We start from the raw sequence: 20884 nt of genomic DNA, 5'->3' as shown, positions 1-20884 counted from the left end.
TATTCTGTTTATTCTATAAAATGTAGGTTTAAGGGTATATATTTATTGTACCCTGAATATTCCAAGGGATTTCATCATTTTAGATTTTGGTTCTTTTGTTTGTCTTTGTATCTGTTTAACATTTTTGCTATAATGTTTCATTTGTTTCTAGTGTGGTGAGTTCGGCAGTACTTTCATTGGTCATTTTTTATTGTCTTATGTCTTGTGTGTGGTTAGCTTCTGCGATGATCTTTCAATGGCCATAATTTTCATCCGAAGTCATTTTAGTTTTGTTTTATTTTCAGCACGTATTCTTTTTATGAGCTGTTAAGTTTCAAATATTGAAATTAAGGTATCTTATCATAATCTCCGAATATTCAGATCGTGCTTGTATCTGTATATTATTTCATGGTTTTACACCAAATCAGACATATCTCTTATAGTTTTGGTCAGTGTTAGATACAGTAGTAATGCATATTTATTATTATTATATTCATATACGCACAACAGATTAGACTGTTAGAAAATAAAAATTCCTAACGTTGGGCTACAACAAGTAACCTTAGATGCCAAAAACTCTCCTAAGTATTCGAGCTGTCCTTTATAACACTGTTTTCCGGAGCTGTACTAAACAAGGTTTTATGCCTGTATCCTCTATCCATCTGTTCAAATCTTTAGAGATAGTTCCTAATGCACCTATAACTACAGGGATACATTTTACCCGCACTTTCGATTATTATTACTATCATCATCATCATCATCATCATCATCATCATCATCATCATCATCAACATTTTCATGCGTGTAGAGTTACTATCTATACATCAAAGCGCCTGCAGTTTTATACAACATTGTTTCTGGTAAATACTGGATTGTGTCTGCAAAGTATATGATATTTGCATTGTTGTGGGGTTCACTCTGTTGTTTCTGGTATTATTTTGATGCTTCGTCTGTTGTGTTGAGTGTGTTGTGTTATATTGCTTGTTGATGATTCCACAGAGTATATGTAGAACATTGTGCTATTTTATTATGTAGTTTCTCTGTAGAGATGTAGTGTAAGCAGAGAATATACACTATAAGTTGCGCAGTTGAATTGAAAGTGTATTGTGTGGGCAGTATCTAACACAGCGAGCTGTTGGACTTCAACATTATGACCTTGTATAATTATATATTTTTGTTCATATTTTTTATGATATACAATATTCCAAATTTACATAAGAACGTGTGTTACCTTCATATTTCTATTTCTAGGTCATTATGCTTTGGTTGTTCCTTTATTTTCTTTCGTGCAATATTTTAGTGAAAAAGGGCGGCGAGCTGGCAGAATCGTTAATACACCGGGCGAAATGCTTAGTGGTATTTCGTAAGCCGTTACATTCTGAGTTCAATTTCTGTCGAAGTCGACTTTGCCTTTCATCCTTTCGGGGTCGATTAAATCAGAACCAGTTACTCACTGGGGTCGATTAAATCAGAACCAGTTACTCACTGGGGTCGATGTAATCGACTCAATCCCTTTGTCTGTGCTTGTTTGTCACTTCTATGTTTAGCCCCCTGTGGACAATAAAGGAATAAATATTTCAGTGAAAAGGATTCGTGATGCCTAATACAGTACAACCATATTTTACCCTGTTCTTGATTATTATCTCTGAACTGTTTCAATTATCTCCTTGACAGTCGCAATAAGCATGTTTTGGGTTATGGTGGCAAAGAAGTTATAATATGCCGTATATTGTAGGTGGTTATGCAAGTTTTTTCTGATCCTTCTACACGTTAAGTTGTCAATATATTGCGCAGTGAACGTAGATACCGGCTTGTTCGTGTCTGTAAATAAACTTGGACTCGGCAAGAACTGGTTGATCAAACCTCATAAGATCAACTTCTCGTATTGGTTGCATAAGTCTGTACTTCATGTTAGTTTTTATTTCATTATTTCATTAGTTTATAGTTATTTTTAGCTACTTGTTAGTCTTGTGCTGTTAAAATCAGATTTATTTTCTTTTTCCTCGAGCCTTTGACTCATCGTTGGTTTCCACTCTGGTTTACTTACTCTCTGCCGAATCTTGAAAAAAAAAAAAGAAATTGAAACCGTTTCCTCTTTTATGGTCCTTATGGCTTTGATAGTTTATCTACTTCCTGGAGAGATTGCACTCAGTTTTTCAGTTCTAATGTATGTTTTATTTTTGAACCGTTTCTGTTGGTTCGAAATTATACATTTTCTTATATATATATATATATATATATATATATATATATATATATATGTATGTATGTATGTACACATGCGTACATATGCACGCGTATATACACACACACAAATGCATATACGCATAATACATACATACATACATATATGTATTTTTTTCATATTTCCATATAATACAAACCAGTTTATTTTTACATGCTTCTAAGTAATTCTCTTGTCCAAGTGCTGTTACCTTGTAGAAACTGTCGACTTGTATCAATAGTTATGCAGTATTCGGTTTCAGCTTTTCAGTTTATTATATGGACACTGTAATTTATAATGAAGATGGCTAGTATACTTATTATCTTGGTAACATTGAGTTCAGTTTTAATACAAGTATGACTTTTTGTAACACTTTTCTAACTTTTTATCAGTTTCATCTGCTTCTGAGTATTTTTATGAGTGGTTCAAGTCGATTTATTTCATTTCGATGTCTGTGTCAAATTGAATATTCTCAATTTAATTTAGTTGGTCATTTCTTACAAAAGCAGTGATACATTTGTCTAATCCCATCCCAATTTTTATGAACAGCTTTTAGTATGTTTTTCCAGTTGGCTATTATCCCTTGTAAATAGATTTATGTTTTCGATTTAGAAGAGATGTTTTATAGTTGCCTATAGCATCTATAAACATTGGTAATTTTACTCAATAGATTTCTTAATTGTGTCAGAGTTAGGCAAAAGAGTGTGTGCCTATAGTAGAAAGGATCATTGTTATTATTGCTGTTGTTGTTGTTGTCATCACCAGCAACACCATCATAACTGATAAACTACAATACTGGTCAAGTACCTGGGTTGATAGTATCAAATTACTCCTGCTCTAAAGCATGCGAGCTTAGTGACTAAACTGGAAACCTTTTGGCACATGCTTTCTTTGCTGCGAATGCAATACGGTTAATTGCTTCTTCCCAGCTTCCATACATACTGCATTTACTTAATGTATTCTTTTTCATTAAGTATCTTTTATGGTTTTTGGCAAGAAGGCTTTGACTCTGCACCACAATCAAGAAAATTCTGTCTCAACGTCGAGTCCAGCACATCGGTGGGCTTGCAACTCAGAACTTGGGAAGCAGCAGTGCCAGAATCGTGGAGATCAAGATTGACTTTCCTGTTAACGTGCATTGGTGAGAGACTTGCTGGATAAGATCTGGGATGAGGTTACACGCTAGATGTCCACGTTCATCGAGAAATGGGCTAAGAAAGTCAGAGTGAAGTGGAGTGCACATACGTCGTCTCCTTGGTCAGTGCATCTTACTCCAATTTTTAATCTAAAAAGGCTGGAGCATCTATTTCGCTTTTTGGGAAATAGACAAGTTCCACTGGTCAAAGATTTTATTGCTACCAACACTCTGCGTAGAGAGTTCAGCATGCCGTGGTTGACTTGCACATATATGCGCTGAAGCTGCGGCGTCTACAGTGATTTATAGACAATGAGAAGGTGTAATAGCCATTTGAGAGGCACATTTATTCGCTGCTAGCCTCCATGAGGCTAGCAGTTCTTTGTGAAGTAGAGGACAAAATTGAATGTCTTGTATATGAACATGCTAGGAATTTTCAGTTCTCTATCAGACTGTCAAAGCAGGCGGTGGTATAATAACCCATCAATTTATGGATGGCCAACGATAAGCAAGATCAATGACCATTCCAAGAATATTCATGGCATTGAATATCAATCTAATCCTGAAGACCAAGACTATTCATGAAGATCAACCTATTCCAGAGAGCGCACAACCCGGTTTCTGTTGACAACTTCCAGAAATCTCTGGCCTGGAAGTCTTTACTAGAAGACACTGCTACCGGTCTGCGCAAATCTTTATGTGAACTGTAGATCCGTAATCAAGGCTTGTTAGAGATGCGCGCCGAACGACGAAATCGTTGTACACGCACCTTTCTGTGCTCGAGCATTGCTGACTTATGAAGAGCTGGGGAGGCTGGGAACACACATTTATTGGGTGGATTAGAGTGCAAATCCTTGTAGACACTTCCCTCTATAGCTAAGTCCTCATCAATATTTTCAAATGTCATTTGGAGAGGATTTAGGGTGGAGAGGGAGGACAGTTATTCTGCAGCGAACTTGTTTGAAGGTGAGTGAAGATATCGAGAACGACTAGCGTGGATTGGTCAGTTCTCAGCATGTAGCTGTAAGCCGAAGAATATAGGCGAGAGAAAACACATTTAGTAATCCGGAGAATTCTGGATTTGTGTGTGTGTATGTGTGTGGAATCCTTTATGTCCTATGCTGCTGTCTTGCTATTAGAATATCATCATTTCATTATATTTGTATGCTGGTTTTTGTCATGCGCATTCTTTGTCTTTCTTAATTGATTTTATCGTTCTGATACATTGTTTTGGTAGTGTCCTACTATCCGAGGCTCTTGCGTCAAGTAACATAAATAAATAACCAAAACAACAATAAGTCTGATGATGAGGAGGATGAGGATAAGGATGATGATGAGGCTTATGATGACGAGAAGGAGGAAGGTAGTTATTATTGTTGTTGTTCCTTTTATACTTTCTGTTGTATATCCTGTAGGTTTGGGTCCTAACTATGGGACTAAGGCATTATAGGAAAGTTGTCACAATAAAGTGACAACTTCCCTATAGCGTAGTATGTGATCTGTTCCAAGTAGTGTGATTTTCTGGCCTGCACAAATAAAATTGCCCGAGATACGGTTGGTGAGCTTTCCCATTCCCTTCTCGTTTCATCATGATGTTCTAATAACCACTGACATATTCTACATCCTGTTTATTTTGATCTCCGTGTTTTTGTACTTGGTTAGCGTTTCTATGACTTCCATGAGGTTGATTTTTTCCCCGGAAGATATTGTAATGTCCTTGTTAACAATATCAGGCACACTAACTTTATCTCTCTGCCGGGGTGCACAGGCTTCTGCGGTGTGGTTAAGCTAAAAAAGATGCTGACCTGATAGTTGTGACCATGTTTAGTTGATGTTCGTATCGTTTCTTAGTATTATATGATCTCTATGCTTTCTAGTGTAGGTACGTTGCTACCTTCTTATGCTTGTGACTATATCCCCTTTTGCTAGCTCCAGGCACCCACAAACAGTGTAGCCGATGGTTTCTTCCTAATATTATTACATGGTTTTACTACTCATCAAACGCAGGTTTGTTTCTTCTTTTTGCTTTTTTCTGTTTAGTGTTTTAATGATTAAGTCAAGTCTGTTAAGAACCTTTATCACAGATGGTACGAAGAGAAGCTTCCTCCAGACTGGAACCTGGGTACAAATCCTTAAAACAGAGAGGAAACCGCTAAATACATTCAAGGAGCAAGTTAGACTGGCTCTAATTAAGCTTGCCACCCAGGAGCAAGAACAATTTTCATATCTATTAAATGTGCATTACAAAGCTTTATTTTACCAAAGGCCTTGATAGAAGACATCTTCCTAAGGTCTAAAACGGTGGTATCGAACCTGGAACTCCATAGTTTCGATGTGATCTTAATTACACAGCCATGCCTGAAAGTGCTTTACGTAATATGGCTTGCAAATCTGTAAGCTCGTACAGTTCTTTATTTTATGGGTATGGACGTACTTGTTGAATATTTATTTGACCGCTGCCTTTTGTAGGTTGAGTCTATATTCTTGAGACTATCTTAATGTTATAAAATATTATTACTACTACTTACTATTATTAGTATTAGTGATTTTCCTTTTTTTCTGACGAGCACATGCTTTACGCTTACGCTTGTTCTACAATTGATTTTTGTTTACTCTAAACCTATTTCACGGTGCATTAACATAACAATCAGATGTGATGAGGCTAATTGCTTCTGTTTTATTTATTTCGCTTTTTATCGATTTTAAGTCGTCACTGCCGATTATTATTCCTATTCAGTGTATGTACTATTTCTTAGAGAGTTCTGTCAAGGAGTTACGTTCGTCTTACTTTCTCTCCAAAACCCTCAACTTTTGTGCTTTGCACTCAATGTAAAAGTTTGAAACGATGCTCCAGTACTACTTTCGTATGTATGCCACCGATTCTTAACATATTCGTATGTGTGTCATCGATTCATAACACTTTAACTTCTATGCAACCATATTTCTATTAATTAATTCATTTTATTATTGGTAGGATACAAATATACAAGATTTCTAATATGATCTGCTATTTTATGTTTTCATATAATCAATCCATCCGATTAAATTCGGCAATTGCTATTTTAGGCCTTACACCATTAACTTTTTCTTTATCACAGGTTTTATTGGAACACCTGGAGTCTTGCATGTGTAGCGGATTTCCTACTTGCAGCCTACGGTATCATGCTATCCATTCTTTTCAGTTATCTAGTACTTTCCTGATTATTCTGGCCGGGCTAAGGAGGCAAACTTTTTGTAACAGTTCTACTGGGCACTCTATTCCAATTTCCTTTATTTTCCCCTTGATGCCTTCTGGACCCAACAATAATTGGCACTATCTTCACTTTCTTCATTTTCCATAACCGGGCTATTTAGTACTTAAAAGGGTTATATTTATCTATCTTTTCGCCTTCCTTTTTGACTATTTGTGGGTCAAAGGGGCATGCAACATCAACTATATAGCATATGTGGTGCACCTTGTCCTCCATCACTAGGTCCGGTTTGTTGTGCTCTAGCACCTAATCTGTTTGGATTGGGAAATCCCAGAGGATTTAGCAGTCTCCGACTCCGCCACTTTCTGTGGTTAGTACTTATACCACGTCTTGCCTCTCTCTAACCCCCACTTTTCGCACAGTTTCCGATGTAGCACTTTCACTACCTGATCGTGTTGCCACAACTTGTAGTGGTTTTGGGCAAGTCTAGGGTATTCGTTCGTGATATGCGTAATGGTTTCATCCACTCTATTGCAGATGCGGTACAGCGAAGACATTTGCTTATTCCTAAGGTTGACCTTCCAGTTCATGGCCAAAACTTGGTCTTGCGCTGCCAGTATAGTGCTTTCGGTCTCTTTCTTTAGTGTTCCTTTCATCAGCCAATCCCACCTATTTTTTCCAGTAACTTCTATTGTAGCTGCATGGAATTGATTGTGTAGTCCTTTCTTGCGTAATTCTTCTTCATATCCTTTTTGCGCTTCTTCCTTTATTTTCCCCTTTTCTCTGCTTTCAATACTCCCTCATTCCTAACTGTCACTAGCAAGGTTTCCTTACTTTGGGCTCGGTATCTCATTATACTCTCGAGTTCGGTACGCACGCAGCCTTCCACACTTATCAGTCCTCTTCCTCCATTTGCTCTTTTCATGCATAGGCGATCAGTGTCCTCACGTGGATGATGGACACCATACACCGTTAGAAGCTGTCTTGGTTTCCTGTCTATTTAGTCCCTCCTATGTCCACTTCAGTATTCTAGTGCCATACCGAACTACTGCGATTCCGCGCGAGTTTATTGCTGAAATTATGTTTCTGGCATTTAACTTTGAAGCCAATATTTTCCTCATTCGCCGCAGGTGCTCACTTTTTTTCTTTTTTTTTCTTTCATGTCATTGTGCTTGATTTCATCTGCCTCAAGTATTCCCCGGTATTTATAGCTGGATTGAGATTGAATTGCCTTCATCATTTCATCACTTGGCAACCGTATGCCTTTTGTTCTGAAAAGCTTTCCTCGTCTCATCACCATCGTAGCACATTTTGAGAGTCCAAATTCCATCTTAATATCACTGGGGAAAATCCGCACAGACTGGACTAGGCTGTCCAGTTCTGTCTCAGTTTTTGTGAATAGCTTCAGGTCGTCCGTGAACAGCAAATGGTTCAGTTTTCCCTTACCTTTTCCCAGACCATAATCCAACTTTGTTTTCTGTAGTATTTCACTCAAGGGGATCATTCCCAGGGCGAAGATCGGTGGGGACACACTGTCCCCTTGGAAGATACTTCTCTTGATTTTCCCCTCTCCTAATACTTGATTCCCTGCTGTCAATTCGGTTCTCCAACATTTTATGTTATTCCATATAAGGCCTCCTATATTTTCTACTACTGCATACATTTCCATTGTTTTTATTATCCGTGAGTGTGATATCATATCGTATGCTTTATGATAGTCTATCCATGCCATGCTCAAGTTTGTGTATATTCTTCTTCTTCTTCTTCTTCTTCTTCTTCTTCTTCTTCTTCTTCTTCTTCTTCTTCTTCTTCTTCTTCTTCTTCTTCTTCTTCTTCTTCTTCTTCTTCTTCTTCTTCTTCTTCTTCTTCAGGTCGAGTAGCAATCCCACTCAAAAGGTTCCTGTTTAAGGATGATGAACAAACCACTCATGTTTCCAGAGGTAAATTATTCAAACCCCAAATAATTCCTCTCGACACATGGCTATGTTGCTTCCTCACTACTTTTGCTCATGAGCAGAGATGCACGATTCATCGGCCAAAAGGGACATGCGCACCTGTTTAACGTCAGACAACTGACAAGTAAATCTGTGGTATTGAGCAAAATATTTATGGTAGCCCATTTTTATACCAAGACAAAGCATGTGCATGGAACACTTTCAATCAGTTAAGATCAAAAACCATGAGAGCCACTGCCCGGTACTGCATCAGGGCATTTATTATTATTATATGTTTGACATTTGCTTTATAGTTGTACAAGTTGACTCACCCAGAGACCTCAAGAGACACGTTAGAAGTTCAAGTTGATGTTATGACTAGGGTGCCATATATTTGGTTTTGCACAAAGTATTGTTCTAGAGAATGTTTAAGAAAACATAAGGAAGTTATAAGTTTGTTTTAAAATTTGAGATTGCATAGTATTTTATGTAGGATGTGGGTAGTTCCCATGAGCACTATTTAAAAAAATTTATACCGTCTTTGGATTTCCTGATATCTGAACTAGGTTGCAATCAGCTCCATTTGCTATCATTTACAATGCACTTCTGACAACAGGTATTTTTCTAGTCTTGAGGTTCCACATTTTGCCAATTTCTATTTCAAGATCTTTATACTTGCTCAGTTTTTGGTAGGTCTTGACAGATACATATATGTCGATTGGGACAGTCATATCGATGAGGAGGCATAATTTGTGTCTGAAATCCTTCAATATAACGTCTGGCCTATTCGCATCTATCTTTCTGTCAGTTTGAACGGTGAAGTTCCAGAGGAGTGAGATGTGATCATTTTCAAGGACTGGAGGTAGTTTGTGCTCCCACCAGTTTTTTTTATCATGGAGCAGGTCCAAGGTTTTGCACATTACCCAGTGGATATATTGTGCTACTGTCTCATGCTTTTTGAGATACTCTAAAGGTACAAGAAGACTGCATGATCGATGGTTTCTTTTTGTTGTTTATATACACATGTTGGGCTACTGTCGTTCTTTAATATGTTGGCCTGGTAGCGCCTTGTAGGCTGCTATGATAAACCCTCCTGTCTCTGATTTTAAGCCAGAAGACACTAACCATTGATGAGTAAGGGTTTTGTCAACATCGGTATTATTAGTTCTCTTTGGGTATTTGCCATTGAGAGATTTTTCTTGCCATTTATCAGTAAGAATATTTAAGGCAGCAGTTTTAGCACAGGTTTTCATATGCTTAACTTTTTCTGTGTTTGTTTCCAGCACGTCTAATTCTGGAATTTGTTGTATTTAGAATGAATTCCAAATTTAGATATTTCTTTGCCTGTTTTGTTACTGAGTATGATGTTTTCTTGTTTACGTGATTTAAAACAAGTTTTAACATCCAAGTATAAACATTTTTCAGGTAGGTTTTAGGCCGACTGTGGCAATCTTTATTGTTAAGTTGTAAAAGTACACAGTTACCCTCATTTCTTGGCAGGTAAAATCGTTCTTTTTCTGCCTTAGGGTGGTGCATTCTATGCATTATCTACAGTTTTCGTATTTTTCTGTCAAGATTACATATTTCAGTAACTGGCCAGTGAAAAATATTGAAACTATAAGCCATGACTGGAATGGCTAAAGTATTGATTACTTCGATCCTGTTTCTTGCATTCAGCTCTGTCTTCAATATTGCCCTTACCCTGCGATAACATTCTTTTCTGATCCTTTCTCACATCATTGAATGTCTGATTCCATCACCTTCAAATACCCTTAAGTATTTGTAGCTCTCCGCTGGTTCTAACTCCTTTATGACATTCAGTTGGTCAAGATTAACGTTGGATGTTTCTATCATTTTTCCTTTGATAAAATTAGCTTTTGCACATTTATCGACACCAAATTGGATTCTGATATCATCACTGAATTGTTTAAAAATTGCTAGTAAGCCCTGTAGTTGATCATTTTTTGCTAAGTGCTTTAAATCATCCATGTAAAAGAGATGATTTATATTTTTATCAAACATTTTACAGCCATATTGTACATCATCGAGCAATTTCGAGAGAGGTATTAAAGAGTCAACCTGGAAAATGTCACATGAAATTCTTACATTTCCAGCATTGAGAGACTCATTGTCATTGTTCAAAATGAAAGGATTATTATTATTATTATTATTATTATTATTATTATTATTATTATTATTATTATTATTATTATTATTATTATTATTATTATTATTATTATTTTATGTTTGACTTTTGTTTTGCATTTGTACAAGCTGGATCCAAGTCTCACCCAGAGACCTCAAGAGACAACAAATTAGAAGTTCATGTAGGTGTTATGCCTAGGGTACCATATATTTGGATTTGTACAGTTTTGTTCAAGTGAATGTTTAAGAAACCATTAGAAAAGTATGTATTTGCTTTAAAATTTGAGATCACATAGACAGTATTTTACGTAGGATATGGGCAGTTCCCATGAGCACTATCTTTTGAACTTCAGCCATTTTGGGGTTTCCTGGTATCAGAGCCAGGTAGTAATCAGCCCGTTTCGCTGTCATTTCCAGGGCACCTATGAAAATAGGTATTGTTTTCGTCTTCAGATTCCACATTTTGCCAATTTCTATTTCAAGATCTTTATATTTGCTCAGTTTTTGGTAGGTCTTGACAGATACGTTTATATCGATTGGGACAGTTATATCAATGAGGAGGCATGATTTTTGTCTGAAGTCTTTCAGTATGATGTCTGGCCTATTTGCGTCTATCTTTCTGTCAGTTTGAATGGTGAAGTTCCAGAGGAGTGCAATCTGATCATTTTCAAGTACTGGGGGTAGTTTGTGTTCCCACCAGTTTTTATCATGGGGCAAGTCCAGGTTTTTGCATATTACCCAGTGAATATATTGTGCAGCTCTATCATGCCTGTTGAGATACTCTGTAGGCGCAAGCAGACTGCACATGGAGACAACATGATCGATGGTCTCATTTTGTTGTTGGCATATACGACATAATGGGGAGCTGCCGTTTTATTTGTACAAGTTGGCTCCAAGTCTCACCCAGAGACCTCAAGAGACAAGTTAGAAGTTCATGTTGGTGTTATGCCTAGAGTGTCACATATGTGGTTCTGCACAGAGTATTGTTCTACAGAATGTTTAAGAAACCATAAGAAAATTTATGAGTTTGTTTTAAAATTTGAGATTACATAGACAGCATTTTACATAGGATATGGGTAATTCCCATGAGCACTATCTTTTGAATTTCTGGCATTTTGGGGTTTCCTGGTATCTGAGCTAGGGAGCAATCAGCCCCATTATTACTATTATTATTATTATTATTAATATTATTATTATTATTATTATTATTATTATTATTATTATCATTGTCGTTGTTGTTGTTGTTGTTATTGCTGTTGTTGTTGTTGTTATTGCTGTTGTTATTATTTAGGCTAGCTGGTAGAATCGTTAGCATGTCCGGCAAAATGCTTAGCAGCATTTCGTCTTTCTTTATGTTCTGGATTCAAATTCCGCCGAGGTCGAATTTACCATTCATTCTATGGGGGTCGGTAAAGTAAGTACCACTCAAGTCCTGGGGTCCATGTAATCGACTTATCTCCTCCTCCGAATTTGCTGGCCTTGCGCCAAAATTTCTTGGGCGGTGAGGTTCCTTGATTATCCCTAGAGTCATCTTGTATTAGTAGGACTACTTCACTATCATTCCCCACTTCTTTTACTTTTGTATACTATGTATATTTTCTTCCTCTTTCATTGTTTACCGTGTATACTTACTTTTTTGTGATTTATTTATTTTATCATTTCATTATTTGCGCCCCCACCCACAATCTTGTGGCTGTCTTTGTATTGCCCCGGTGGTAAATAAATGAAGGTAATCATCATCACCATTATTATTATTATTATTATTATTATTATTATTATTATTATTATTATTATTGTTGTTGTTATTATTATTATTATTATTATTATTATTATTATTATTATTATTATTATTATTACTATTATCATTATTATTTAGTAGAAAGAATTATGAAATTAGCTATAGTAAAAAGAATTATTTAATAATTAATGTTCTGATTTGATGGACGTTTGTAACTGTTTGAGCAGTTGTTTCCTAATTTCTGACATCACGCTTTTTTTTTGCTTTTTCTATTCTTCCTCTTGACTTTCTTTTTTTAATTTTTTTTTTTTCTGATAAAGAGATCCTTTCTCAGTTTTTTCCTTTTTTATTCATTAAATTTCTTTTGAAATTCTCCAGTTTGATTAACTACTCTTTCTTCTAATTGTTGCTTCCAATTTTGTCTGTACCGTAGTAATAACAGAATAGACTATAGATTATATAGGTTGTTTTCAGGTATTACTTTATTGGTTAGTTTTATTATTTTTTTAGTGTCATTTTGGCTACAGACACTCTTTTTTTTTCAATACTTTTTAAATATATCATAACTCCTTTAACTTTTACTTTCATATAAATTAGTTCTCTTTAAGTCGAAAATCTTTTTTTTTTTATTTTACTGGGGTTTGTTCTTCATTTAGCACGAGCATATGGCTAAGTTCCGTTGAATTGCTTTAATTTTGCTGTTGTTAAATTTTAATTGCGTTTCTTTTAATTGGTGTGAGCTCATCATATAGTTAAAAGTTTATACAGTTTAGGATTTCTTGTTTAAAAGCACATATATTTATTCAGTGTTTGTTTCCAGCAATATCTTTTCTGATATTAAACCAGTTGAAGTAATTGTGATGATCATTATTCTACTTGTCCAGCTTGTTTCTAAATCTTAAACTGAGTTGGTTGATTTAGCTGGCACAAACGATTAGTGTCGGTATATCAATTTCTTGAATATCTGTGGTTATTTTCCTCATAGTTTCTTCCATAAATTTGAGTGTTCTATTTTTTTGAGTGTTTATTGCGAAGCTATTATGGTGAATTTTTTGATGATCTCAACAGTGTTTTAGAACGAAGAGCAAAGAACAAGAAAAAAAAAACATCAATATATATGTAGTGGCTTAAACATTAATCATAAACCAAATATTCCTATGTCTCTCACTTTCTACAGGCATTTATTCTCAAGTTTTTTTTTTATTAATTATAACAAAGCCAACTAAGTTCACTGACAATGCCTTACCAATGACATCAAAGATGAACAGAATTTCAGATCTAAAGAAACTTGACATAAACTTAAACAATTAAATATCTTTAGCAATCATAGAAAACAAATTTTATCATATTTTTTCAAGTATATTTAATGTGAAGTCTTTGACAGAGTCATAAAGAAGTTTGACACAAAGTTTATGAAAAGTTTCTTTACATTGCACTGAATACAGCTTTACCTAAAAGCAAATTCAAATATAACTTAATATTCCAACCGACAGCTATGGATGACTGAAAGTCATATTTCACCTTGCTCAGAAGTTAACAATTTAACACACAACTTTCAAATGCTATAATATTGTATTAAACAAAATATAAATCCACAGAAACATTTTCTCTGCCGAGAAACTACATATAACTAAAGCCTATGAAACAAATTGAAACATTATGACCATGACTCATAGTAGAAAGAAACTCCAATACAAATCTTCCTAATTAATTCCTTGTAAATGTAAAAGAACTGTCATAGAATAACCAGGGTTCTGCCTATTTACCGCCACAGGCAAAACCGCCACTCAGAGGATCTCTTAATCTTGTAAGACTTTTGCGTATCATTTTAATAGAAATTGTGTGAATATCATTAACATACAACATGCTGTTAATAGTTTGAAGCAGAAAACCTTTGGAGATATATTGTTATTTCTTTGCTTCACATTCGTATTTAGACTCATTGCTCATATTTTCAACAGATCCAATAAGTCAGATTTTTCTGCATCTAGATGTGGAGAATACTCCTTTTTTGGATTGTGGACCCAATGAGTAGTCGACTTGCTTCTTCAAAGTTCAATGGCAAAAGTAACAAAAGTAATTACTATAAAGTATGCAATGAAATATTCAACGTATCTATTTCACAAACAAAAAAGTAACCGTTTCCTGAAAATATAGGCCTTTAAAAAAAATTCTATTCGAGCTGTCGATCATTAACACCGCATCCCACTAAGCTTTTATATTTTAGAAGCGGATAATAATTGATAAACTGATAACAAATTTTAATTGATTTTCTTTTGATAATCAGTAATATATGTTTCTTCTTGAACAGTTATTCTATAAGACCAGCCTTAAAAATATAAAATAAATTTTAGAATTGTCACCATTTATCAGTTATTTTTGGAAATATTATCCGTTTCCTTAAAGTACATTTCAAAGTACATCTATAGACCATTATTATGGCAATATAGAGATAACTGAGATTTTTTATATAATCGAGTTTTCAGTTTTCCATACCTTCAATTTTAGGTAACATTAATTCAAATTCTCCTAAAAGCGGTTGCTATAACCTGTGGGAATTCTATAACTAATTAACGGGACTGAAAATGAACATAAGCAGATGATTGCTGACAAATGGTATCACATTATTTATTTTAGCATAAATAGTGCTGTTTTAATTTCATTAAAATGTTCATAGCAGAAGCATTTATTTATCCACAGCTTATTTGGAACAACAGGAACATGAAGTAATTGGCCATTACGTTGATCGAGTTGAAAATGTAATTTCTAAACTATCTATATACTGCAAGCTTTGGGTCTACAATTTCACTCATGGTATTTACAACAGAATATTTCATATATTTTATTATCATATATATAAAATCGTAAACAGAAATATTTACCTATCGTAAAACCTCTCATTGATCATAAGAACAGCAATCACTTCTAAATTAAAGGCGGTTTATAATGTGGCAACTAATAAATTAACATTACATATAATCATTGTTAATAAGCATTAAAATTATTCTCCGTACGGAAAAGGTAGAAGGTAAAGAAAATACGCTATAAAAAATAAGAAAAAATTTATCAAATAAATAAACAAGAAGATCAGATTAATCAAAGGTATTTCGTGAAGATTGACTTAAGAGGACAAAGCAGAAGAGTTGAATGTTTATAAACAACTTTAACGTGTCCTATCGGATATGATCACTGTTTTTCTTTCTTTTTGTCTTTTAGCTCAGAATTTCCTCTTTAGTCCAATCTACAGAAATTCATTATCGCTTGTTATTCCAGGATTATATGACTGTCATGTCTTAAAACATGAATTAAGATATGAATGCTTTATTTGCAGTTCTGTGTAAGTATTAACTTTGTGATCAGAACAGGGGAAGTAGAGCTGAGTCCACTTGCGATTCTACTAATCTGTCTCAAAGGACACCAAATTTATTCCAATGACCTTGCTGTTGTTATGTTATCCAATTCAAGAACCTAGATTCGGTAATGTTGATATCGTTATATTAATAGGGAGATGGAGCCTATGGATCTAGATTTATTTTATTGCTGCAACAAAGTGACCCAAGTTCTTACTTTCTGAACATAGGAAGAGCTAATACTAGCGCTAAATGCTATCATCGCTATGAACGTTGTACTCAGCTGCTCCAAAGCTATCTATTTTATTGAAGAACTTTTCTTTTAACTGGCTCTTCCCTCATGGCTTTTATGCCACATTTTCCCTTCCAGTTGTTTATTGCTTTAGCAATCGCTGCTTTTAGTATACAGTAAACGCAGATTGTAAAGTTTTACAATAGCCTGTTTTAGTAATTATTTAATAAACTGTAGGTGTTATTATTTTAAGTAATTCAAATATTATAATGTTGTGAAGAGTTTTATCACAGCTTTGTAGGCACACATTCTTCTACAATTAAACTGATAAAGAAAAGCGGAGAACGATTTATAGAAGATTGAAGAATAGCATCCAATACGTTACGAGGGAAATTTTGAAGATTCTATCAGTCACTGCTCATATAAAAGATTATTTATTATGGAAGATCAAAAGGCTTTATAACGATACATGGAACTAAGGTGGTGCATAAGATGGACTGAAAAATAGTAACTTCTGAAATTAGTACAACACTACATTTGTTGTTACTGTATATTTGTCCCAGGTCAACCATGGTCAACCAGACCTACGATCAAAGGCATTTTGACTGAGACTTGGGTAACAGACTTAATTCGTCCTCTGATTCAGCACTATTTCTTAGATTTTAGCAGATTCAACTCTTTTGCAAGTATTCTCTAGTTTGAGAATAGCTCAATTACTTGTAAAGCTTTTTGCTATAACTTATGACTTGACTTCTTCTTCTTTTCGTGAACACCATCACTCTTGAAGACCCCGAAAATGCTTCTTTTTTTTTTTTTCAAATATAGTGCACTTAAGATTTTCTTACCTAGTGTGTCCTTCATTTTTTAAATCGATAGGATGTGATTTAAAGAACATTTGGATGTTAATTCCAGCATAACACAGAAGAACTCTCCTTAGCTTGAAATGACACGCACATTTATTGTAGAAATACATAGTAAATCAAATTGACGTCAGAAAGATATAGTAATCCGTGGATTTTGAGCCAACGGGGGAGCTTCCACGTGATGCTCTATCTGCTAGACGAAACCTCCCCTCAAATCACACTCCACTAGCTTAAATAAGGACAGCTTGGATTATGTAGTTCCAAATATACTATGCCTCAAAAGGAAAAAGATTGTATGAAACGCTATTGATCATAAGTGTGCCCAGCTAGGGCTGACATGCGGCTAAACATCAACAAACTGCGAATTTTGTTGAATGTAGAAGGACAAAAGTAAATATTCTTAGGCTTGTTGTCCAATATATATATATATATATATATATATATATATATATATATATATATATATATATATATATATATATATATATATATATATATATATATATATATATATATATATATGTGTGTGTGGGAAAATAAGCCTAAGAATATTTACTTTTGTCCTTATATATATATATATATATACACACATGCGTAATAGATATATATTGTTATATATATGCGCGTATACATATATACATGCATGCAGGCATGCGTGCATACATACATACATACATACATACATACATACATACATGCATACATACATACATGTATATCTATCTGTGTATATTCTTTATCATTTACGCATGCAGTATGGTTGTATCATTGAAGATGGAATCTATTATTACTTGTTTTATTGACAATTCTCTGGAATTTATATAAAGCCTTTGATTAAAGAGACTTTATTTCGTATACTTTCGGAAAAATTATGTCTTAAATTCAATAGATTCCTTAAATAATAAGTAGCGCTTTAGGCGAATCCAGATTTCATCTAAAGAAACACTATGCGACAGTTCTTTGTAATAAAATCACATTCAGCCATTGTTTCTAGGTATTTCTATAAATCTAGTTCAGGTTAGATAAAATCATACTTTCTGAAATTTTAACGTCTAAATTTTTTGCTACTTTGCAATCATGCGATTATGCAAGTGAGATCATTAAATGCAATCAATAACAGATTACCGCCGTGAGGATCGACGACAGTTCTTGATTTCACATTCTCATTACATTACATATAAACATTGTTCGTTAATAAAATTCATGTCACTTTAGTTTACTCTTTCAGTAGAAGTATTTTGTTTCATTAACAAAAGTTACAGCTTTTAATCAGGTACCGGCAGCTGTTAAAGATGGTAATCAATGGGGACACATATCAAACGCTGGTGTGGCTTATTAACTTTCCAATTTTCTTCTGCCCTAGCGAAACACTTCATTCATTGTGATGCACATTGCAGTAATTAGCAATTGACATATTTCTACCTCCTTACATAACACTTTCACAGGGAAATAAAACAAAGAATACCTTCTAATTTTCACAGCAACCCATGCATTTACTTTGTCACACAAAACCTAAGTGCAAGTATTTACAATGGAAATTTGAAAAGCTGTTGTTTTCAGCCAAGCCAGCCAGGCTGAACAGACTTACAATCAAATTGATTTTATTTGCAAAAGCGATAAATCTTAAACTACAAAAACTGTTGTGTTTATATGCGAAGTATGTCATGCATATATGTAAAACTACTTTTAATCTATCATAACAAGTTTTTCAATCTGCTAAGTCCAAGTAAAATATATATTTATTTATACTCACGGTTTCGGCGATAACTCACAGTATTATTGGTGAATTCATTAATGGTTGCTTGGAGCTGTATTCCACCTGGTAAATAATTTAGTTTTGTATAGCGATAGATCTTATGTGAGGTACATTATCAGTATATATATATATATGTTTAATAATTACAAAACCAACCAGGTAGTTTTAAATTGAATAAGTAATATTATACAATGATATTTAGTAAGTATCATCAATGTCTAAAGCATCGTAATTTATGTCAATTTCTATGTCTGCTTTTGTCATGTATATATATAAAGGCAAGATGTTTGAGAGGTGAATATATTTATTTAACCACTTGTCATCCTCAGGCTTACATCTGTTTCGCTGCCTTCTTCATGTAAATAAAAATTTAAGTGCATAATGAATTATGTTTACACGTCTGCGCTACTATGCGTGCTACGCATTATACAATACAATTGTATATTCCCAAATTAATGCAGATAAAGAAAGTTAGCCATCTGATCATCTGAACAACATGGTTACACCGCTGATTCAACTCTAAGTATACATACAAAATAGTTTCTTTATATATAGAATGTATGGAAAACCATAAGTATATATAAATATATATATTTGTATGTATATATATATATATATATATATATATATATATATATATATGCATGAAGATAGAGAGAAAGAAAGAGAAGGAAAAAACATTTTATTACTCAGAGTTTCAACATGCCCCTGAACGTGGGTGGCTGAGTTTAGTAAGTCCTCTCTGATGGTTGTTCATGAACAGCAACATGAACTCGGAGAAACAGAAAGTAGAACTCTATATGTTAAATATTTTACTCTGCCAAAGATACTGAGTTGTCTTCTACTTTGTTCATAGTATAACTGTGTACGTAATAATACTTGCTAACATGATTCTACTCACATTTTTTCTTTCTCACTTCCTCTCTCTCTCTCTCTCTCTCTCTCTCTCTCTCTCTCTCTCTCTCTCTCTCTCTCTCTCTCTCTCTCTCTCTCTCTCTCTTTCTCTCTCTCTCTCTGTGCCTATGTATATCTATCAATCTATCTATTTATATATATATATATATATATATATATATATATATATATATATATATATATGTGTGTGTGTGTATGTATGTATTTATGTACGTAAGTATGCATGTATGTATGTGTGTATGTATGTATGCATGTATATATATATATACACACACACACACACATCGTCGTCGGTTGCAGCTGCGTTCCGAGCATTGGGTTCGTCAGTTTCCATCCATTCTTCTCGGCTGATGTTTGTGCCAAAAGTGACTTTGGAGTCATAGTCAGTGGTGAAAGAGTCGTGAACAGAACTCGCATGGGCTGGTCGGTGCAGGTCGAGGATGTTGAAGACGCTCCTTTCTTCTCCTGCGTTTTGCCTCCTCATTCTGTTGTCTGTTCTGTTCCAAGGAGCTGGCTCAATTGCGGATAGCAGTTCTCCAGGCTGTCCTTTCCATGCCAATCTATTCCCATGAGGATGGCTGGATGTGAGCTTGAGCCAAGGTCCGTTTAAACTGGTCTTGAAAACGAAATTTCGGATCTCCTCTAGGTCTTGTTCCGATTGCAAGTTCTCCGTAGAGCATGATCCTTGGGAGACTAGAGGGCTCCGTTCGCTGGACGTGACCTGCCCAGCGGAGACGATGGCGAAGAATGGTGGCTTCGACACTTAGTAGTGAGGCGTGGCGAAGAACCTCGTTGTTGGTAACGTGATCTTCCCATTGTATGTTGAGGATCTGTTGTAGCTTCGATTGCTGGAAGCATTCAAGACGCTTGAAGTCATGGTGGTACAACGTCCAAGTCTCACAAGCGTAGAGTTGACAAGACAATGGCACGGAAGACCATGATCTTTATCCGGATGGTCAGCGCGTAATTGAAGAATACACGTTGGCTGAGTCTGCCGAAGTGGGGGGGGGGTGTCTTCGAAAGGATACTTCCAAGGTATGTGAAGTGTTCAAATTCTTCTAGGGATTGGCCGTTGATGCTTATGTTTGTGAGAGGATTGTTCTGGCCTGGTGCAAGTTGGATCAGTGTCTTGGTCTTTAATGTGTTTACCTGCATCCCGAAGCGTTCATAAGCCGCGTTGTAAAGATTGGCCGTCCTTTGTAGACCATGACCAGACGTTCTGAGCTTCTCGAATTCCTCGCTGGCATTCCGCTGATACTTGCTGGTGTTTTCGTTTGTTCTCCGCAGTGGCATGGTTCTCGAGGTGTTTGGCTTCGATTAGACGGGAGATGGTTTCATTATTCTCGTCAAACCAGTCTTGGTCCTTCTTCCAGGCAAAGCCGATCGTCTCTTCGACAGCAGCGGTCATGGCTTCACGAAGGC

The 20884-nt window shown here is 35.2% G+C and overlaps 1 protein-coding gene across 6 annotated transcripts in view; it reads right to left on the bottom strand.

Moving 5' to 3' along the window:
* LOC106872337 (uncharacterized) overlaps positions 1-20884 on the bottom strand; it is a 126487-nt gene that overhangs the window by 88746 nt on the left and 16857 nt on the right. For 4 of the 6 annotated variants that reach the window (XM_014919284.2, XM_014919283.2, XM_089350950.1 and 1 more), the window contains exon 2: positions 18545-18610. The exons of the other annotated variants lie outside the window; for them this stretch is intronic. In XM_014919284.2, the coding sequence (XP_014774770.1) occupies positions 18545-18610 (66 nt within the window). The remainder of the gene's footprint in view (positions 1-18544; positions 18611-20884) is intronic. 6 annotated transcript variants of the gene reach the window in all.

The sequence above is a fragment of the Octopus bimaculoides genome, chromosome 4 (genome assembly GCF_046866305.1).
Source record: "Octopus bimaculoides isolate indiv1 chromosome 4, ASM4686630v1, whole genome shotgun sequence".
NCBI lineage: Eukaryota > Metazoa > Mollusca > Cephalopoda > Octopoda > Octopodidae > Octopus > Octopus bimaculoides.
This window is presented reverse-complemented; position numbering and strand designations above follow the sequence as displayed.